Source organism: Apus apus, chromosome 3, assembly GCF_020740795.1.
Source record: "Apus apus isolate bApuApu2 chromosome 3, bApuApu2.pri.cur, whole genome shotgun sequence".
Classification (NCBI taxonomy): Eukaryota; Metazoa; Chordata; class Aves; order Apodiformes; family Apodidae; genus Apus; species Apus apus.
The window spans coordinates 81,689,985-81,708,952 of record NC_067284.1 but is presented as its reverse complement, the minus strand read 5'-3'; the positions used below and the strand labels follow the sequence as shown (position 1 = coordinate 81,708,952).

Here is an 18,968-nt window from a genome sequence, read left to right as displayed (position 1 = left end):
GAATTAGCTTTAAGTCAGTCAAACTCTCCACGCTTAGCATGAAGGCAACACAAACAGTTGTGGCAGAGTAATTTAGGGAGTTGTATACTTTACTTTGGAGTTAGGAAAGAGACTCAGTAGCTTGGGAGCACCTTACACTGGTAGCATCACCAAGAATTCATCTTATGACACCACACTGGCTTTCCTTTTTTTGTTTTGGAAACTTGTCTTGATAAAACTGTTGAGCTTATTTGGGAGTGAGATTTCACCTGTGCTGGTGATGCTGAGTATTGTGACTGCTTTTTAATATCTTGACCTAGGTTATGGTCCAGTTAACACTTGCTTAAAAGTCTGATTAGATCTCATAAGAGCTAATTGATAACATTCTCAGAGCTGCAATTGTGAAGTCTCTTATTGTTGTTTTGCATTGTATTTAAACAAATATACATTGTACATTTCTTCTCTTTAGAACTACAGTCAGATATGTTGGTTGGTTGGTTATTTCCAGTTCTTATTCCTTTATTTCCATTTGTGGATTTGTGAAGAATTTTGGAAAAGGTCAGATGAAACAGTGGCTGCAAACATCAAAGACATTTATTTTCCTTTTTAATTAATCTCTTTGATCCTTTTGCCCTGTACACCTAGATAATAAATTTGGAATCACCCTTAAAGGAAACTTGGTTGTGGTTTCACATTTTCTGGAATAGCACCAGTCCCCCTTATTACGGGGAACTGTTCCTGCGTCTTGATACATTTCTAAGATTTTAACTCCTATTGAAGCTGCAAGGAGTAAGAAAGATCTGTTTGGCTATTTATGCTTGTTAGCCAAACCTTTTTTTTGACCATGTAGTAGACTCAGTTTTTAAGTAGGGACTTCACACTTTGCTTTTTTTGTACTTTTTGCACTTCTGACTGACTCAGATATTCCCCATAGCTCAACCACTGTCTCACCTCACCTTTTTGATTGGCATTGTATGGCAAGAGAGAGGGTGTTGCTTAAGATTTGCAGATGATAGGAAGAGTAGGATTTGCAAAGGGTGGTTGTAGGGCCCTCGTGGAAGAGTGTTGGAGCAGTGTGAGTAGGATGGTTAGATAGCATAACTTGGATCAGTGAGCAGAAAGAGAAGGTTCACTGAAGTCGAGTGGAGATTGCAGGGGGCTTCCGAACTTCCGTTTTCTCATGTGGGCTGCCTGCACAGTCATGTCCCCTCTTGTGTCCATTGCCTTCTTAAAAATGTTCCTTTTTCTTCATGGCAGACTTTGCATCCTGTTTCCAGTTTTTCAACTGTCAGGACCAAGGTTGCTGCCTACTTTTTTGGTTGTAATAATGGCTAGTGGCAGAGAAGAAATGATGCTGGAGTATGAAGCCACTGGTACGATTATGTACCTAGTTAGTGGATGGGGAGATCTACAAAAGAGCTGTTCATAACAATACTTTTAAATAAAACCAAAGCAGCAATATGTAAACAACTCTAAAACTGCCTGTCACTGAGTTGGGGTTACCCAGTTGTGTCCGTTGTCCTTTCAGACTGGCTAGTTCTGCAAGGCAGCCCTGTGTCAGAAAGTGTCCCTGTCACTAGAAGCCTCAGGGATTTCCTCACACCTGCTTGTAGTCATAACGTAATACCATGAAGCGAGGATGGCATAATTAATGAGGTGTCCACATGCATCTAGGAGTTAAAATATAAAAAGTCACTATTTTATTAAAATATATCTAGATTAGTGTTTATGAAGATTAATGTCAGGGTATCACTTTGTGTAAGCAGGTTCATCACACTGTGTTGGGACTAAATCTTTTCCTGTGTGCAGCAGATAGGTGCTGATCCCCAGAATTTTAGGTAGCTGTTTAATGTTGGCCTACCTGCTCTTTTGATACCACTGTTTTTCTGCACATATTTCTCTTCAGTGAAAGGAAAGGTTGACTTTTTGAGCTACCAGAGCAACTAGCCCTGGGGAAGAAAACAGGTTCATACAGTTAAACGAATGGTAGAATCTATCAAATTGTATCAACTAGGAAACACTTAAAAAATGCTCATTACTCAAGAGTCTGGCAGAGCCACATTTATTTAATTGCTTCTGTCCCCTACAAAGACTGAAGCTGTGGTCTTTGAATAAAAAATGTCACAACTGAGGCAGGTGTGCTGCTTAAGGGCTGGCTTCAAATGGACCTTAAAGTGCTGGGGAACAGTCTGGACAAGCTGAAGAGAAACAATTCAGTCTGACAGAACCAGAAGAATTAATTTGGAACTCCCAGCTCCCCACCAGTCTTACTTAATTGGCAGTATCTGGCTAGTTCATGCTAAACAAACTGGGAAAACAGCAATGGATAGTGCAGGAAAGGGAACTGATAGTAAATACACTTTTCAGTTAATGTATCTGCAGAATGGATTTAACGACATTCTGTCTCCTTATTGCATATGTGGTAGGAAAAGAAAGGAGAATGAGAAAATACAAAGAAAACCAACAAGTGTCTGAAGCATTTTATCAACATAAAAATGGAAGTAGTGTATCATCCCTACGGAATGCATTTAAAAGAATAAGTAGTTGTATGTATTGGAATATTTTTTTGTCATGGTATGTTTCAATATTTATTTAAACCATTAGAAGTTATCAAATAATTTTATCTTTGATATTGTGTATTGTTTTTCTAGTTAGTAGAGTAAGTGAGTGAAATATTTTATCAGTGTAGGTATTTCTGTCCTGAAAACTGCTAAAAAATTGCTCCACAGGGCAACACGAAACCTTCATTTATCTACTCATGGAGCAGAGTCTCCTTCTATGGAAAGTTTTCAGTACCTTAGAGCATAACATCTGCTGAGTTAACTGTATGTCTGATCTCCTGATGCCGTCTTGAAGGTGTAATTTTAAACTTTTTCCCCTTTACTTATGCTAGAGCTGGAATCCATCTTTTTCTCCCTCCCAAAGACAGGTTTATAGTGAATCACAGAAGTCTTCAGAGAACTAGTTTTGCCATCCTGAACTGTGTTGAACATCTTTGGCTTTCATTGCTAGAGGAAGGACAAGAGATTTAGGCAGTAGCTTATTAGATGTTCACTCATCTCACAGAGTGTCTTTAAGAGTACTACAGTATGTTATGTTTTCTTCCATTGATATGGCTCTTAATAACAACTTCCTCTCAGTTCTTGGGAGAAAGATAGATTATCTGGTACCTAGATTAAACCATCAAGTTAATTTCATTTCAGGACCTTTCTTTGTCAGGGTTCTTTAAACAGGGAAGATTAATGTATGCTGTTTGCACTGAAGGCAAAGCTTGAAAAGGCTGGATGTCTACATAGTTCCAGTACTGGAGATCTCTCCCTGCCTCCCTCTGGTTAATTTATATTTCTACAGAAGGCTCACTCATCAAGATGAGAATGTACAGCTATAAATATTCCTTTGGTATTTCTCTACTGCTTGACATAGTGTACAATTGAAGTGCCTGATCTCAAGAACTGAACTCCACCAGTCTACATTGGAGACTAGATCCAGGATTCTTTGAAGTCACCGAAAAATTCTCATCAAATGTAGTAGTTTGAGAGTCTTTAGGGCCTCTTCTACAAGGAATCAGGACCACTTGAATTTAACTGTGTTTTTTGAAAAGGAATTAAATGTGAATTTTACTGCTTAAGCACATCAATGATAGACATTGTTGTCAAGCTATGAAAATAATACAACTTATCCTGTATCTGGGGGGTATACAGGGTTCTTCTTCCTCAGTGACCTCCAATATCCAATCCATTATACATTTACCTGCCCATGCTTTCATCAGGGCAGTAAAGTCAGAAAGAAGAATACAGGTAATATCCCTACCTCTTTTCATGTGTCATCTGGGGGGAGTTCAGTACCAAACACAGATGGGAAGCATCAGACACCTCTGCCTTTGTAATGAGAAAGCACCTCTCTTCTGTATGAAAAAGAGCTTCCTTAAATCTGGGTCAATCCACTACTATGTTGAAGTGCTTGTAGCCTGCCGTGGCTCGGTCTTGTCCAACTGCCAGGCACCCACCCAGCTGCTCTGCTCTCCTCAGGAGCACTGGCAGAGAAAAGACGATGAAAAACCTCATGAGTAGAATTAAAGACTGGGAGATCACAAAGGCAATGTATTGTTTAGCTGTGATACAGAAAACAGACATTTCTATCATGAGGGTAAAAGAGAAAATGAAACAAAAACAGTGGTTGTAGACTGCAAGCCTGGAGATTGGGATTGTCAAAAGCTAGGTATGAAATTGTTATGCCTGTGGAAACAAGGTCCAGTGGTTTAGCACTGGTCAGAGCTGCTGAACAACACTTAACAACAGATGAGCCTAAAGAAGAAAATTACTAGGTTCTAATAGAGGAGAGCTATGTTTTAATTATTATGTTGAAAATACAGAAGCAAAGTGTGCAAATGAGAAAACAAGTGTACTTGATACCTATCTCATGTTCTGTCTGTCACTCCAGTTTTCCCTGTGGCATCTCTGTGGAAGCTCTGGGGCTAGCTTACAAAATGCTGCCTGTGGAATGTTGGTTTGTCAGCTGGACTTTGGGGCTGTATTTAGCCACAGAGAACCAAAAAGTCAAGTCTATATCAAGTTCCTTCCAGTGGGCTAAACAGCTCATTCTTTTTTTTACCTTGGCTTCCTTGCCAGGGACCTCTTATTTTTTTCAGTTGTTTTTTTTTTTTTTAGATGGACGCCTTCCTCTCTTTACATTTTTCTTCTCAAAATTTCTTTCCTGGTACTTCCCTTACTCCAAGAATGCAATTTCTGACTTTAGATGAGATATAAAAGTGAAAACTTATGGTTCTTCTATCCCCAGTCTTTTGAGATTGAGATATAAAAAGTAAATGCAGCATATTACTCCTTCCCCTTCTGTGAGATCAACAAACTATTTACCATGAGACATATTAATGGTGCACATACCTTTGCCATTCCTTTATTCCTGGTTCTCAGCTTTTCATGCATATGGCTGACTTAGTGGACATGAGAGCACTTATATTTCCTTGGATGTAGAATGAAGAGACTCAACCCCATCTTAGGGCAAAACTGGGCCCACATTCATCTTGCTCGTACCACTCCACCATGGTGTCCTGTAAGGGTTCAGGCTCATGGTCCAGAAGGAGCTGTGGCACACTCTGGGCAGAGTCCACGCCTAGACAGCTTGGTGATCATGCAGCTGAGACACACCATTACCACCAGACTTGATGCAGCTGCAGAGCCATAGCAAGGCCATATTGCTTGTATAAATGACAGATCCTGCATTTAGAGTGTTTGGGTTTTTTTTCAGAATAACTTCAAAGTACTTTTCCTGTAAGACCCTTTATCAGTTTTGGTGCTTCTGGTGTCGCAGTTCTGAAATTGGAAATAAATCAGTTGCAACAGCTCAGTGAATCTTTCTTTTTCTTTTCTTATATTTCTTTTTGCAGATCGCTCAGTAGCTGAACTTGAGAAAAAGATTATAGAAGCTTTTGATGTGTTTGACCATGAATGCAATAAAACTGTGGATGTCAGGTTTGTAAATATCTTTACACAGAAATATTACAGGGTCTAGAACAGAGATAAATAACTGCCTAAACCTGGATCTGCTTTATCAGAAAAGATAAATTGAAGCAGTCCTTTTGGCCCTAATTGGACAAGAATGTCTTTGTTTAATAGACATTTTACACTGTTCAGTGGTTGAAGACTAAGACTGCCTTGAAAGAGGGATGCTGGGACTGAAGGAGTCAAGAAGCAAGAGGAAACTGCAGCTAGATAAGAAGTCCAAGGCTACAATCCTTAATAGCAGATCTCTGCTCTGGTAACTGGTTTGGTGCTATAGGTCCTGGATCCTGTGTGGATCCCCTTGCTTTCAGGTTAGTCCCAGCACATGAAGGAGTGTCCCTTGCGCTGCATGTTAGACTGAAATGCTCTAAGTAGGTGTCCTCAGCTGCAATGCATTCTGCACATCTGTCTTCTTCTGGGGTAATGTGGGAGGTGGATGTTGCTTTGATAGGGAAGGTTTTTTAGGAGACTTGGAAGAAAATTACGTAGGATTTGGTTATATACAAAACTACCACCAACAAAAACAACAGCATAAAGATTATAATTGCTCCAGAAGTCCATTTAGTCCTATACCCTGGTCTGAGCTACTGGTAGTTTCTTGTGGGGTGGATATAAGGAATTGAGCAAATACACAGTATTGTTTTTTTGTATATTTGCCACTTTATGATTTGAGTGGCACCTGTTTTTTGGGTTGGGTTTTTTTATGTCTTATGATAAATAGCAAATAATTGTTAATTATTAATATTCTTGACACCATTAATGATTTCATAGCTGTTTGTCACATCCCTCCTTCATCACATTAGTTTATGGCTGAAGAGTCTGAATGTGTTTAATCTCTTAGGAGATGCCATTGCATAGCTGTGGTCATTCTTTTTTGTGCTCCTTCCTGTTCAGCTATCTCCTTTTTGAAGTGGGATGACTGGAACTGGGTGAATGGGATGCACAGATGGGAATCAGGAGGCAGAGCTACATGTTCTATACCTTCTGCATGCAATGTTGTGGAAACACAAACAAAATATAAGTCTGAGAGAGTAAGAAAAAGTTCAGTGGAAGAAAAAAAACATAGACTGTTAAACTGCTCAGGGCATAACTGGCTGGAAGATACAGAGCTAAAGGAAGTAAAATTTTAAAATTCCTAAATAATCTTAATTCTGGTGGTTTTTAATTTTGGTATTTTTAAAGTTTGACTATAGAATCATAGAATCATAGAATCACTTAGGTTGGAAAAGACTTTCAAGACCACTGAGTCCAACTATTAACCCTACTCTAGCAAGTCCAGCACTAAGCCATGTCCCCTAGCACCACATCTAGATGACTTTTAAACACATCCAGGGATGGTGTCTCAAGCACCTCCCTGGGCAGCCCGTTCCAGTGTCTGACAATCCTTTCAGTGAAAAAGTTCTTCCTGATGTTTAGTCTAAACCTCCCCTGGCACAGCTTGAGGCCATTTCCTCTTGTTCTATCACCAGTTACTTGTGAGAAGAGACCAGCAGCTACCTCTTTACAACGTCCTTTCGGGTAGTTGTAGAGGGCAATGACTATTTGACAGTGCTATTTTAACTTCATTTTAGCATATACATCACTACATATAACAAGATGGCTTTTATTACAGCATACAGAAAATGTGTTTTTGTCTTATTGAGCAGGTTCTGAAGTTGTTACAGTTGGGTGTCATTAAAGTTTACTGAAGTAATGTTTCATATTTACAATAATTATTTTCAGAAGGGTATCACCAGAGCTTTTAATTATAAATCAATTACTGACTATAAACACTACAAAGGAGTATGAGAACTGGTGAAGTTGTTGTCTTTAGATATTCTTCACAAAGCCAAATTGGAGAACATCTTTAAATGTTCCAAACGTCTTTTCTACATTAAAAAACAGAAGCTAGAGAGGTCCACAATATTTATGTGGAGATTTTAGCAATGCATGCTTACTAGTGCTTCTAAATTTAAGAAGTTATGGGTACTTCATACAAGCAAAATTATTTTTTGGTTACACTAAATAGAGAGAATTTCAGTTTTTGTCTCCACACTCGGTACAATTGCTGTTCCCTCGCTCATATGGCTCTTTGGTAAGAGTGCTCATGTCAGTCTCTTGGCCCATACCCAGGTAGGTGCCAGCTGCCTAGGGCTGGGGATGCCCTGGTTGCTCCTGGCTGGGGCTGCCCTGATGCTCTCTGGCTGCCCTGCTCCTTACTCCCGGCGCTGCCCTACCACCCCATCATGGGGAGCCCCTGACACTACCATCCAGTCAGCCCTGGGAACCCCTAGCTCTCACTGTACCATGACATCCTAGTTGCTTTTTTGTTTATAATTTACATCTGCAGTCCTGGCTAAATAGCTGTAATATTTCCTTCTGTCCTCACTCTATTATATGATGGATATAGAGCTTGATGAAATGTTACAACAATTAAATTATACAGATAGAGTCTCAGAAATTTTGTTCATTCAGACAGTAAGTTGTAACATGTGAGAAGGGACACTCAGAAATCTATTTAACATAGTAAATGGACAATTTCACATTATTTTTTATCATAGTACAACTGTTGATGATTTATTGTCTAATTATTACCAGGTTCATATTGCAGGGCTGTGTCAAAATAAGGGAATTATTAATGGCTGATTATCTTGTATCAGAAGGTGGCAGTACAGCACAATCCATAACCACAACTGTAGATGTATTATTGCCTGAAGTACTGCATACCTATGAAGAATATGAAAATTACTCAGGCTTGACATGCCGACACCAGTATTGCGTGACTGCTAATGCAAATGCAAACTGCTAAGAAAATAAGTGTGAGGAAGACGTAATTGTTTCATGCTGCTTACAACATACCCTGAGTCAAGGACTTGCATGGTTTTGCAAATCTTTTCATTCAAAGTGTTATATCTGGGGTGAGAACCATGACCCAAAATTTTGTCACATCTGTGTTGCAAAAACTATGGACATAAACTCATTTTAACCATCACCTTTGTAGGCTAGAAACTACACAGCAGAAACTTCAGGTACTGAACTAAGTGAGAGGAAGTGGCTGGGAGGAAAATACCATTTCCTGTCTGGGTCCTCTAAACTCCATGTTACTACCAAATGTGACAGGATTTTTTTGACCACAGACACTTCAAACAGTACCCTCCTGCTGAAACACACACAAGCTGCCAGAAACAGCAGCCAGCAATGCCACATTTTACCTGCTCCTTCAGGGCCTGGCTTCCCTAAGTCACACCACGGTTTTGCTCATGTGAGAGGTGAGGCAGGAGGCTGATTGCAGCCTTCCCATCTCCAGCAGTCTGTGGCAGCAGAAATAGTGTGGGACAGCAAGGAGGCATGATTTGGGTTGGATGTTTTAGTGGGGGAGGCAGAGAATATTTACAAATATCTTTTAGCTGGAAAAGACAAGAGAGTGCAGGAGTGAGAGGAACAAATACCGTATATCAATACTAGAAATAGGAAGCATGGACAAGGATTATAAAAATAGGACTAAACACCTGACCTCATTAAGGCCAATGGCCAAACTTCCATTCATGTCCACAGGGGGCAAGGTTTCACTGAGTAATTGGAGCAGATGGCTTCATTTCATAACAACTGTATGTGTGGGACTGGGTTTTGTTTTGTGACTATTTTTGTGCAGCCAGCCTTTTCCCCTCTGGTCTATTGTGCTTCTCACGTGTTTTCAATCAGAATAGGAGCTCCTTCGGACCTGTCTGAGGAGGCCAAAGACTGACCCACATAATTTTACATGCTTTTAGTGTGCTACATTTGGATCCCTACTGTTGTAAGATCATTTTACAAAGGTCATTATTTCTTATATCTACCGTTTTTATTAGGCAGTGGATATTTTCCACCAAATGTACTGATGAAGATGAGGAAACCACAGAGGTTTGAATCATGGGAACCACCAGCACTGTGGATACTTATTCAAATATGCTTGAATTTCTGTGTTGTAGAATTAAACTGTAAATCACAAGCAATATTTATGCTTCTGTTACTTTGATTTCAGTCATAACTATAAATCCTACTCGTACTTTTTTTTTGGCAGCTTTTTAGTGATTCTGCATCTAGGCTTTGATGTTCATCCTTAACTTTTTTGGAACATTGGCCACTTTGGTCTGAATTTTACTTAGAGGCTCAGAACAACTGCACCAAGTTCAGCAGTAAATGCAAGCTATGAATATAATTTGCAGTGTAAACAGGGTGGTGGGTTTGGTTGGTTCTACTCTTTCAGAGCACAGCAGGGGCATAGCAGGGCTGCCTCCTTTCTGACCTTTCATAATTGTTCTTTACTGTACTTAGAATTTGTATCTTTATAGCATCTAATGTAAACATATAGGTTTCAAAGTGTTTTATTAAGTATATAGATGTACGCTTTACTGAAATTAAGCTTAACAATTAGAGGACAGCAGTTGAAAAGTAACCTGCACACAGTACACTGCAACACAATGATAAAGAAGTTTTGGAGGAAGTCAAAAGAACAATTACACTCTTCCAGAAAGCTCAAAAATATTTAAGCATCTGTAAAAGTAGACAGAGACTACCTTAAAAGTCCACATACATGTGCCAGTGTCCTTGTACATACACACTCCTGTATGCGAGCTCTGAACTGATATATGGATTCTCCACAGACACTCTTCTATTGCAGGTTTACTGACAAAGATGTTTTTTTCTTTCTTTTTTTCAGAGAGATTGGTTCAATTGTCAGGTCCCTGGGTTGCTTCCCAACTGAAGCAGAACTACATGAACTGCTTGCAAAGGTAAATGTTCAGATATTTTGTATTTTTTTTCAGTCTTAAACTTGTACAAGTTTGGTGCTTCTGCCTTGCTGTGTTGGAAACCTAAACTCTTTTCCCAAAGGCTGGAAGTGTCATGAAAGTAATTTGGGCAGGCAGACAGTCTCCCAGGTTGCCAAAAAGCAAGCCTTTAGGCTGATGAGGTAACAACAGCGATGGGTTAAAATGGGGAGTCTTTGACTCTGTTACTCTGGAAGGTGGTGATGACACTGTGCCAAGGTGGAGCAGCGTTTATGGAAAATGGAGGAAAAAGTAGTTTTGGCTGATGAAAAAGGGTGTCAGTCTAAACCTCAGTCAGATTAGGATATCCAAACCCTAACCATCTCACTCTTCTGGACATGTCATGGACACACACTAATCATTCAGTAACAAAAAATGAGTTACTGAGCAGGTGTTAACATTATACATTAAATTCCAAAAATACAGAGGAAAGACCTGCTGTGTATTTTCTCTGCATTCTGTTACTGCTATCTTACAGCTAGACCTTTCAACTTTCTGTCCTTTCTGAGTTCTCTTCCAGTCTTGAGATTTCTCAGTTATAGATAAGTAATGTTTTTTGACTTGATTACTTAAGCCTGTAAGTCACAATTTAGACACAGAAACTTGCAAGACCTAGCAGCCTCTCAGTGATGTGAAGGGGTAAGGAACTTCAGTAATGTTTATCCAGTTTTTTTCCTACACTAATTTTTGTCTCCTTACCTCGTGCTTGCAATAGAAAGGACAGTGTGCTGGTGCATTGGCAGAGTATGATTAATAAATGGGACAAAGAGGTGGGAAAAAGATTTCACATTATTTTTGCAGATGGGTATGGTGCCTTAAGGAATGGAAGATGCTGGGGCTGAGAGGTGGGGGAAGGATTTTTCTCTCTTTCATATACAGCTCAGGATACTGGGAATTGATCTCACTCACTCCTTTCTTCCTGTCCCAAACAAAAATATGGGTGGTTGCAGCAATAGACTCTCCTCAGTAGCCTTGCCTGGTCTCTTGTAGATCAGAATTTATTGTAAGAAATCTTATTCTAAGTCTTGAAGATGATGCAGCTGCTTCAAATGAAGAAGTGGAAAGAACCATCAGAGGAGAAAGATCTTTTAACATGGTACTGCAGTCTGTCTGCACTGGTTCTGTACTCTCAATACCAGATTGTACCAGCTCCCACTGGCAAACAAGACAAAATGGAAAAAGAAGTTATGGTGCTTGATACAGATGATGTTTTTTGTGGCTCACAGAGATTTTTGTTTGCAGCAAATGAACAGTGCAACTGCCTCAAAATACAGAAATTGCAAAAAGGAAGGGGATAAGCTGACCACTTCCCCCAAGTCCAGGGGAGCCAGGGAGTTTAAGGCCTGCCTCCCCCTCCCAAAGAGATTGGACTTTTTTTTTTTTTTTTTTTTTTCAATTTTCAGCATTACTGAAAATTTGAGATAACTAAAACTTAATAAATTATAATGCAATGCAGCTATGAGGCAGAAGATTCTTGAGATACATCAGTATAACAAAAATGGAATTGTTGATGATAAGAATATTAACCTGAAGTACAAATACTGCAAGAAGAAAGAATACATTCAAGAGTAATGGTTAACCTTAAAGAACACTGAACTGGAAGTTAAATCTCAAATGATGTTTCACACTGTCTGGAAATGAAAGCTTGGCATGGGTTTGGTACCAGAAGAATATTATCTTCTTGCAGAACCCTTAATGTATTATGTTAATCACTAATACATCTTAATTTTTGTAAGATATCATTGTCATTAACTGTGATAATACCATTTTATCTTAATCTAGATAAAATAAGAATTGTCTCTGTTGACTGGCTTGTAACAAAGCTATTTCCCCAGTATTTTTGCCCATTATAAGCTGTGAGTCATTTATGTTTCTCACTACTTGTGTCATTCAGTTATCTGTCTTCCTATTAGCCTTATTGTAGCTAAAGCAGCATATGTTGCCTTCAAGTTATTCCTATCTGCATTAGTATAATTATTTTATCTCTAAAAATTATAATATATGGTTTCCTATATTGCCTTATGCTAAATGTTGTACTTACTATCTTTAGGCCTGCTTACAAAACTAAGATTAAATTATAATGCTAGAGATGGTGAAAGCTGACCTGAGAGTTACTACAATTCCTGAAGTTTGAAATCCCAGATTCAGTTCACTGCTCTTTTATAAGTTGCCTGGAATAACTCTGGAAGATGTTTCTGTTTCTTGGTGACTCAAGCCCCCAAGTGTTATATGGACAATAATAGTATGGCTGTGAGAGCAGAAATACAAAACATAGGTGCTACAGTACATTTGTTAAGGGACCTGTAGATGTACCCAAAGGAAGAAGAACAAAACTCAAGAGTTTTAACAAGCAAATATTGTTATTGTCACAGACACTGTCAAAAGGGGAGGAATTACAGGAAAAGGGAAACATTGATGGGAAATGAAGTATAGAATAGGAATGAGCATGAGGAAGAGTAAGAGTAAGAGGATACATATACCTGCAAATCTGAATACTTACTGACTTAGGCAAGGTTAATATATTCAGTTACTCACATATCTGTCTGATGGTAGAAAGAATAGGATTAATTTTAACAGTTCAAGATATTACTGGGCCTGTAGAGCCACTGAAATGGAAGCTGTTCTTTCCAGGTCAGAGGAAGCTAAGGTTGTTCGTCACCTCCCAGGACTAGGTCCATTGTGAGGAAGGCCATGTTTCTTCCACAGACTGCTTTCTGCAAACAAAATACAAATAGAACACCAACAAAAAGAGGCAGTTCTGTATGATATTTGTCAGTGAGGGCTGACATTTTCACAAGTATTTGTGACATTGAGCTCTGAAGTGGACAGTATTGGTGAGTTCTGGTATGAAAATTAGCATGACCTTCAACAGTTTGGATGAGCAGATCTAATGGGGTTTTTTTTGCTTTGAAACATGGTTTAAATAACTTGTCATCTTCATGGATGTTTTGTATCCTTGCTTTTGGTTGTTCAGATTAATATGAGATATATATATATCTATTTCTGATAAATAGATACCATATTTATTTTTCTGTCTCTGTGGACTTCTGACTGGATACTAGTTGAAGCACAGATGTTCCCTAAAACATCCTGTGTACTTACACATCTCAATATTTGTGATACATGTTCAGTGTATTGGGTAACTCTTATGTCACTGAAAATAAGTTAAGTTTTGCCAGATATTTTGTTACATCTTTTCAATCAAGCAAGCAGTAAAACAAATGATTCTGTAATGGTAAAAGGTATAATTTGTTTATCTTGGTAAAAGGTATAATTTTGATTTTTAAATGAAGCATGCAACAGCTTAATTTCCTTGCTAAAGATTCCTTCCACTAGCCTCACCAAACAGACAGGTAAAAGTGCTTTTTCAAACCAATTTCCACTCTAAAGCAGCAAGAGGTGGTGGCTGCCTGCTTTTAGCACCAAAACCCTTCAAGAGCACTGGAAAACAGTATGCAGCAGCAGTTGTAGCTCTCCATTTAAGCACCTGGCATCACCCCAGCTCTGACCAAACTCCCAAGAGAAAGATTTCTTACTTCATCTTTTCCTGGCTCAGGAGATTTCAAATCAGTGCCTATTTAGTCTTCTTTCTATTTGAGCTGTGTCTAAGAGCCTGGCAAGGTGTCACTGCCCCCACGTGATACCACAAGGCAGGCATTTAGTTTCAACACAGACAGGAGCAAGATAGCTCCATTACAAGGGCTCCTTTTGGGCGTAATCTTGACATTTTCAGAGAAGGAATGCACCCCAATGTTATGGAGCATTTTTTACCATGTTGCTCATCTCCTGTGAAGGTACAGTAATGCAGCAAGAATGCTGCTAGAAGTCCCTGATGTTTTGGGACTAATATTTTCATTTATTTGGGATGGAAAGGGAAGCTTTTTTTAATGTAGCATTTTATGGACTGCCTTATGACTGTTTCAGACTGCCCTGACTCATTCTGCCTGTCTCTCTGGTCCTTCCCCAGATGACTCTCTCTGGCTATGAAACCTGTGGCGGCAACAAATTCCATCCTTGAGGTGTACTAGACTGGGGCTATGTCCAAACTAGCACACTAAATGTGCCCAGAAACATCCTTGGGTGTTGAAGCCAGCTGGCACAGAACAGCTCATGTCTACCCTGGTAAATGCTTTAAGTGAGGTGGTTGCACAAAGCACCCTGTTGGAGAACAGTCCCTAAGGTTCTCACCAGGCCTGGTGACTCCTGGGGAGAGCTTTAGGTGGCACAGGGCAAAATCATGCCAGGAAACATGCTAATGGCTTGCTGTTATGGGTGGCCACATTAACCTGCCCGGAGGATATTCCAGCTCCTGCTAGACTTTACTAGTATGAATGCAGTCTGAATGTTTAAACTTTTGCTGAGTTACTGTGTAAGATGAGATGAATTACTAGGCATCCAGTTCCTTTGCATGAATAGTTCCTAAGCACAAGAGGGCAATATTGAGTTGTTGAAAAGTGTCTGCATATCAGGCCTATATTTTGCCTGGGACGTTATTTCTTCCTCTAATTTCTTTCTATTTGATTACAAGCATTTCACTCAGCTGCTATGGTGCCATGTGGTATTAAAAACCTGATATAAATATTCAAAGTCTCTGTAATTTTAATGCAGGAACCACCCCAATTTTCTGTGGTTTTTAAATTTTTTTTTATTTTTTTATTTTATTTTTTATTTTTATTAGTTTGGTAATGAGGCATATAACCTGCCATACTAATGGTTTATTTTTAGGTAGAAGAAGAACCACCAACTGGATACATTCATCTGGAAAAATTTCTTCCAGTGATGACAAAAGTACTACTTGACAGAAGGTAATGGAAAGTGGATTTTCTGTGTCTGAAGTTTATTGTAGATTGACAGAGTTGATTCTAAGTAAATATTATCAACTGTAATTTTACAGTAGATACAGAAGGTGTACAGATTTACTGGAAGGAGTACAGTTTTTTTTTTGTTATTTAAACTCAGTTTACATTACCATGATAGCTTTTGTTTCAAAGTTACTTTGTCAACATGAAATGATGCTGTACAGACAATTTAAATAATAGCAGCTTATAATAATGAATTGTGATGGTGTGTAGAATTTTTATTTTTAATATGGATCAGAATTAACTTGCTATTCAACATGTTTTGTGCATCTCTGAAATTTTTTATATGCAAGTTAAGGTAATAATCATTATTTCCTCTGAACACAGAAATTACAGTTACTGAACAGCACAGTCTGTTACAGTATATTTTCAATGAGTTGTATAAATCAGCTTCTTATTCATGTCTCTAAATGACTGTAGTTACATGACTAGGACTCTAAAAGACTGCTGATCTAAAAGCCAAAAAACATTGTTATTCAAAATACATAGAAAGCTTTGCATATACACAGTATTTTGATATTTTGCACTAGAAGCAAGATTCATTATAGGAAATTTATCTTTCTTTTTAAAGATGGTAGCCAAGGGTTTTGGGAGACTTGGTCTTTTCCAATATTGAGAAGTTTATACACAGGGGGTCTTTGGTAGGAGGGAGTTCTACATGTGAAATGGCTACAGAGTTTCCCAAAACTCTCTGGCGGCACCCACAGCCAGCGGATTCCATCTTAGGGCTGTATTTGAGAATCTTGGAGCCTGGACATGGACCAGCCAGCAGTGTCTGGTTCCTGGTGTGCCAGTGCAGTTGCATTGCCTTCCCATGTTCCTGCATCTTTGTCTTCTCTGGCCTTCATGGCACTTTTCTGGCTCCACACTGATGTTCACCCTTTCATAAAATGATATCTTGCTGCTCTGGGCTCTTCTCCTCCTCCACACACCCTCCACACAAACATACACATACACAAAAAGAACCCAAACCACATGCTTTCCCCAGGCTAGTGCAGGCTTGTCAAGACCCACTCTGTCTTTTAGGGCTCTGTGTCCGTAGTTCACTTATCAAAGGGCACATGAGATTTGAATCACAAAAAACATGGGCCCTTCTTAGCAAATTTGATTTTTAGATAGTAAAAGAGTGAGGTGGGTCTGGATGAAACAATCAAGCAGTTAAAACCTCCCTGGCTTCAACGTCTTCTCTTTAGTATTCCTGGGGTTGGTGAGAGTCTGCTGGGATATGTAAGGTCTCCTTTGCTGCACAGGGTTTCCTTTTCAGCCCTGAAATCAGGCACACATATGCACGCACACGTGCCCAGTTCTCCTGTCTTGCTGAAACTGATAGTGCCAGACCCTTTCTTTTACAGCTACCAGCTTCCTTTCCTCATTATTAGTTCATCAGACCATCAAAGATCCACTAGGTGATCCGTTGCCTAGTTACGAGAGTACCTGGACAAAACTTTGCTTTCTTGATTTGGCCATCTTCTGCTCAGCACATTGGCTATGTGAAATGATTCAGTTATTATTGATGCCTACTAATCTGTTCAGCCAGTCCAGACATGCAGAAGCCATTCATCTGGCTCCTTAGCACAAGGAAAATTAAACAGGAGTACAATAAAATACGTAAGAGGTAAAGACATGGACAGTTCCAAAAAGTCAAGTTGGAATTAAATGTTTGATAGACAAACTTAGTATATTCTCATAGAGAATAAGTTTTCCCCTTCCTTTAGCACTCATTATTTATTCTTTCAGAATATTTTAGTAGTCTGACAATGACTTAACTTTTCTGATTCAATGGTTTCAGCTACCAGCCTATTCCAGAAGATGTTCTTCTACATGCATTTGAGGTCTGTAACTAAATATTCAAGTACCTAATTGCTGCAAAGAAGTTGCTGATTCTTGATTCAATACAGTTAAAATCACAACTTTTATTCTTTTTCTTTAAAGACTTTGGATGAGAATAAATGTGGATATATTACTAAAGAGGACCTGGTCAAATATTTGACCAAAGAAGGTAAGATGACTTTTGTAATATCAGTATTTAAGTAAACAAACATTACATGTGTGTATAGCACTTTGAGGTCCTTGTTCAGCATGCCAAAACTTGCAGGAGTAGATACATTGTCTTCAGACAATACTGTTTCCATGATGAGTGGCTGCAGACTAGAACATTTGACTGGTGAATAATGCATGGTAAGAACATTAATCTGCCTTGCTGCAGACATTATAAGGTAGAGATTACAATCTTGTGTGGATATTTTATGATTCTGTGCATGTCTCTGTGCTTTCTAAGGATATAACTCTTTTTTTCTGTCCTCCTGTAAAACTGTAGTTTAGATTTCCAGATGTTTCAGGTAGTTTCAGTATCCCTTCATTCCTACATTATCTTGATCTTAATTCTAGTGCTGTATGCAAACAAGGAGATTCAAAGACCAGATTTAGGTTGTGCATCATGTAATCCTCAATATCTCTGGAAGAGCCTGCTTTTCTTGCGTGGCTGACTCATGCCTGCCTGCCTCCAGTACAAAATGATGTGCAGGCATTGTGCAAGACCTATCAGATGGGGACCTTGTTCTCAACAAGGGATGCAGTAAGGCCATCGCAGCTTTGAAGTTCCTAAAAAATAGAAGTGAAAATACAAGTGAAAGTATAGCCAAAGGAGAGCAAATAATTCTAATGTATACATTAGAAAAATTCATTCTGACAAAAACGGTTATTTTGAAATCACTGTGGCAGAGGAGAACAGGCTTTTTTTGGCATCTGTGAACAAGAAGGAGATGAGAAGATCAGAAGATCCATGTCCTCTGTCTACTTTCCCTTAGACCAGCTCACTTGGTGTGCCGTGAAAGTGAAGGAATCTGATCCTTAGCATTGCTCCTTTTCTCCTCTGTGTGGGGAGCAAAAGAAAATCCTTGAAAAGTAGAAGTGGTGTAATTTTCTGAGAAGAATACCTATCAAAACAAAGTGTTAATCTCTGTTTATCTTTTAGGTGAGCCCTTTACTCAGGAAGAAATGGAGGACATGCTCTCCACTGCTCTAGATCCAGAAACAAATACTGTTCGCTACAGAGACTACATTTCAAAGATGATAGTAGATGAAAGTTAACATCTTCCCCTTTAGTGTTTGAGATGCCTTTTGGTAACAGCAGTGTAGGTTGGCAGTTAGTTGAAATATGTATTTTAAAGTATAACAAGCTCAGCCTGTGACCTTGTGCTTATAATTAAAATAAAATCTGTGTAGCTTTATTTCCTTGAATTCTGTATGTGTATCAAAATATATTCACACCTGGAAAAAGAGCTCTTGGCAGAAGTACTGTGTAAGGTCTGGAAAAGAAATCATGGAATTTGGTTTGAAAAATAACAGGAAAAATAATATTAATGAAGTCAAGAAATGACTTTGCAATTGCTTCTGAAACACTAATGGAAAAATGAGACCTGTGAAAGTGGGTAGTAATTAGGTAACTGAGTACCTTATGGTGACTAAAACTGTGAATGCATGCTACTACTAAGATAAAGCTTTTGTATTTTAATGTAATCCCTGTGTTTAACTAATAAGGCACCAGGTAGGTTACTACTTCTGAAATAGTATCATAGATCCAACAAACTTGCTACTAGTTTTTGTCAAATATTTGTGCTTTATTTACTACAGCCAATTAAACTGGATCAGTTAGTTCCATTTTATGTTACTCATCCATCAGCACATGGTATTTTGCTTCCATGTTTAATGTGCGCTCACTCAAACAATTAAGTGTAAATTTGCCACTGTAAAATTTACAAAGCAATACTTAACAACATTTCTGTTACCACAGGCAATAAACAGTTCCCGTTTCATAACCAGTT

General features: G+C 38.8%; 1 protein-coding gene across 1 annotated transcript in view; it reads left to right on the top strand.

Moving 5' to 3' along the window:
* Window positions 1-18,384, top strand: part of EFCAB2 (EF-hand calcium binding domain 2) — a 33,567-nt gene extending 15,183 nt beyond the window's left edge. Inside the window, exons 2-7 of the mRNA XM_051615191.1 lie at window positions 5,384-5,468; window positions 10,177-10,249; window positions 15,011-15,090; window positions 16,934-16,976; window positions 17,077-17,143; window positions 18,119-18,384. Of these exons, the coding sequence (XP_051471151.1) occupies window positions 5,384-5,468; window positions 10,177-10,249; window positions 15,011-15,090; window positions 16,934-16,976; window positions 17,077-17,143; window positions 18,119-18,234 (464 nt within the window). The 3' untranslated portion in view covers window positions 18,235-18,384. The remainder of the gene's footprint in view (window positions 1-5,383; window positions 5,469-10,176; window positions 10,250-15,010; window positions 15,091-16,933; window positions 16,977-17,076; window positions 17,144-18,118) is intronic.
* The last annotated feature ends 584 nt before the right edge of the window (window positions 18,385-18,968 follow it).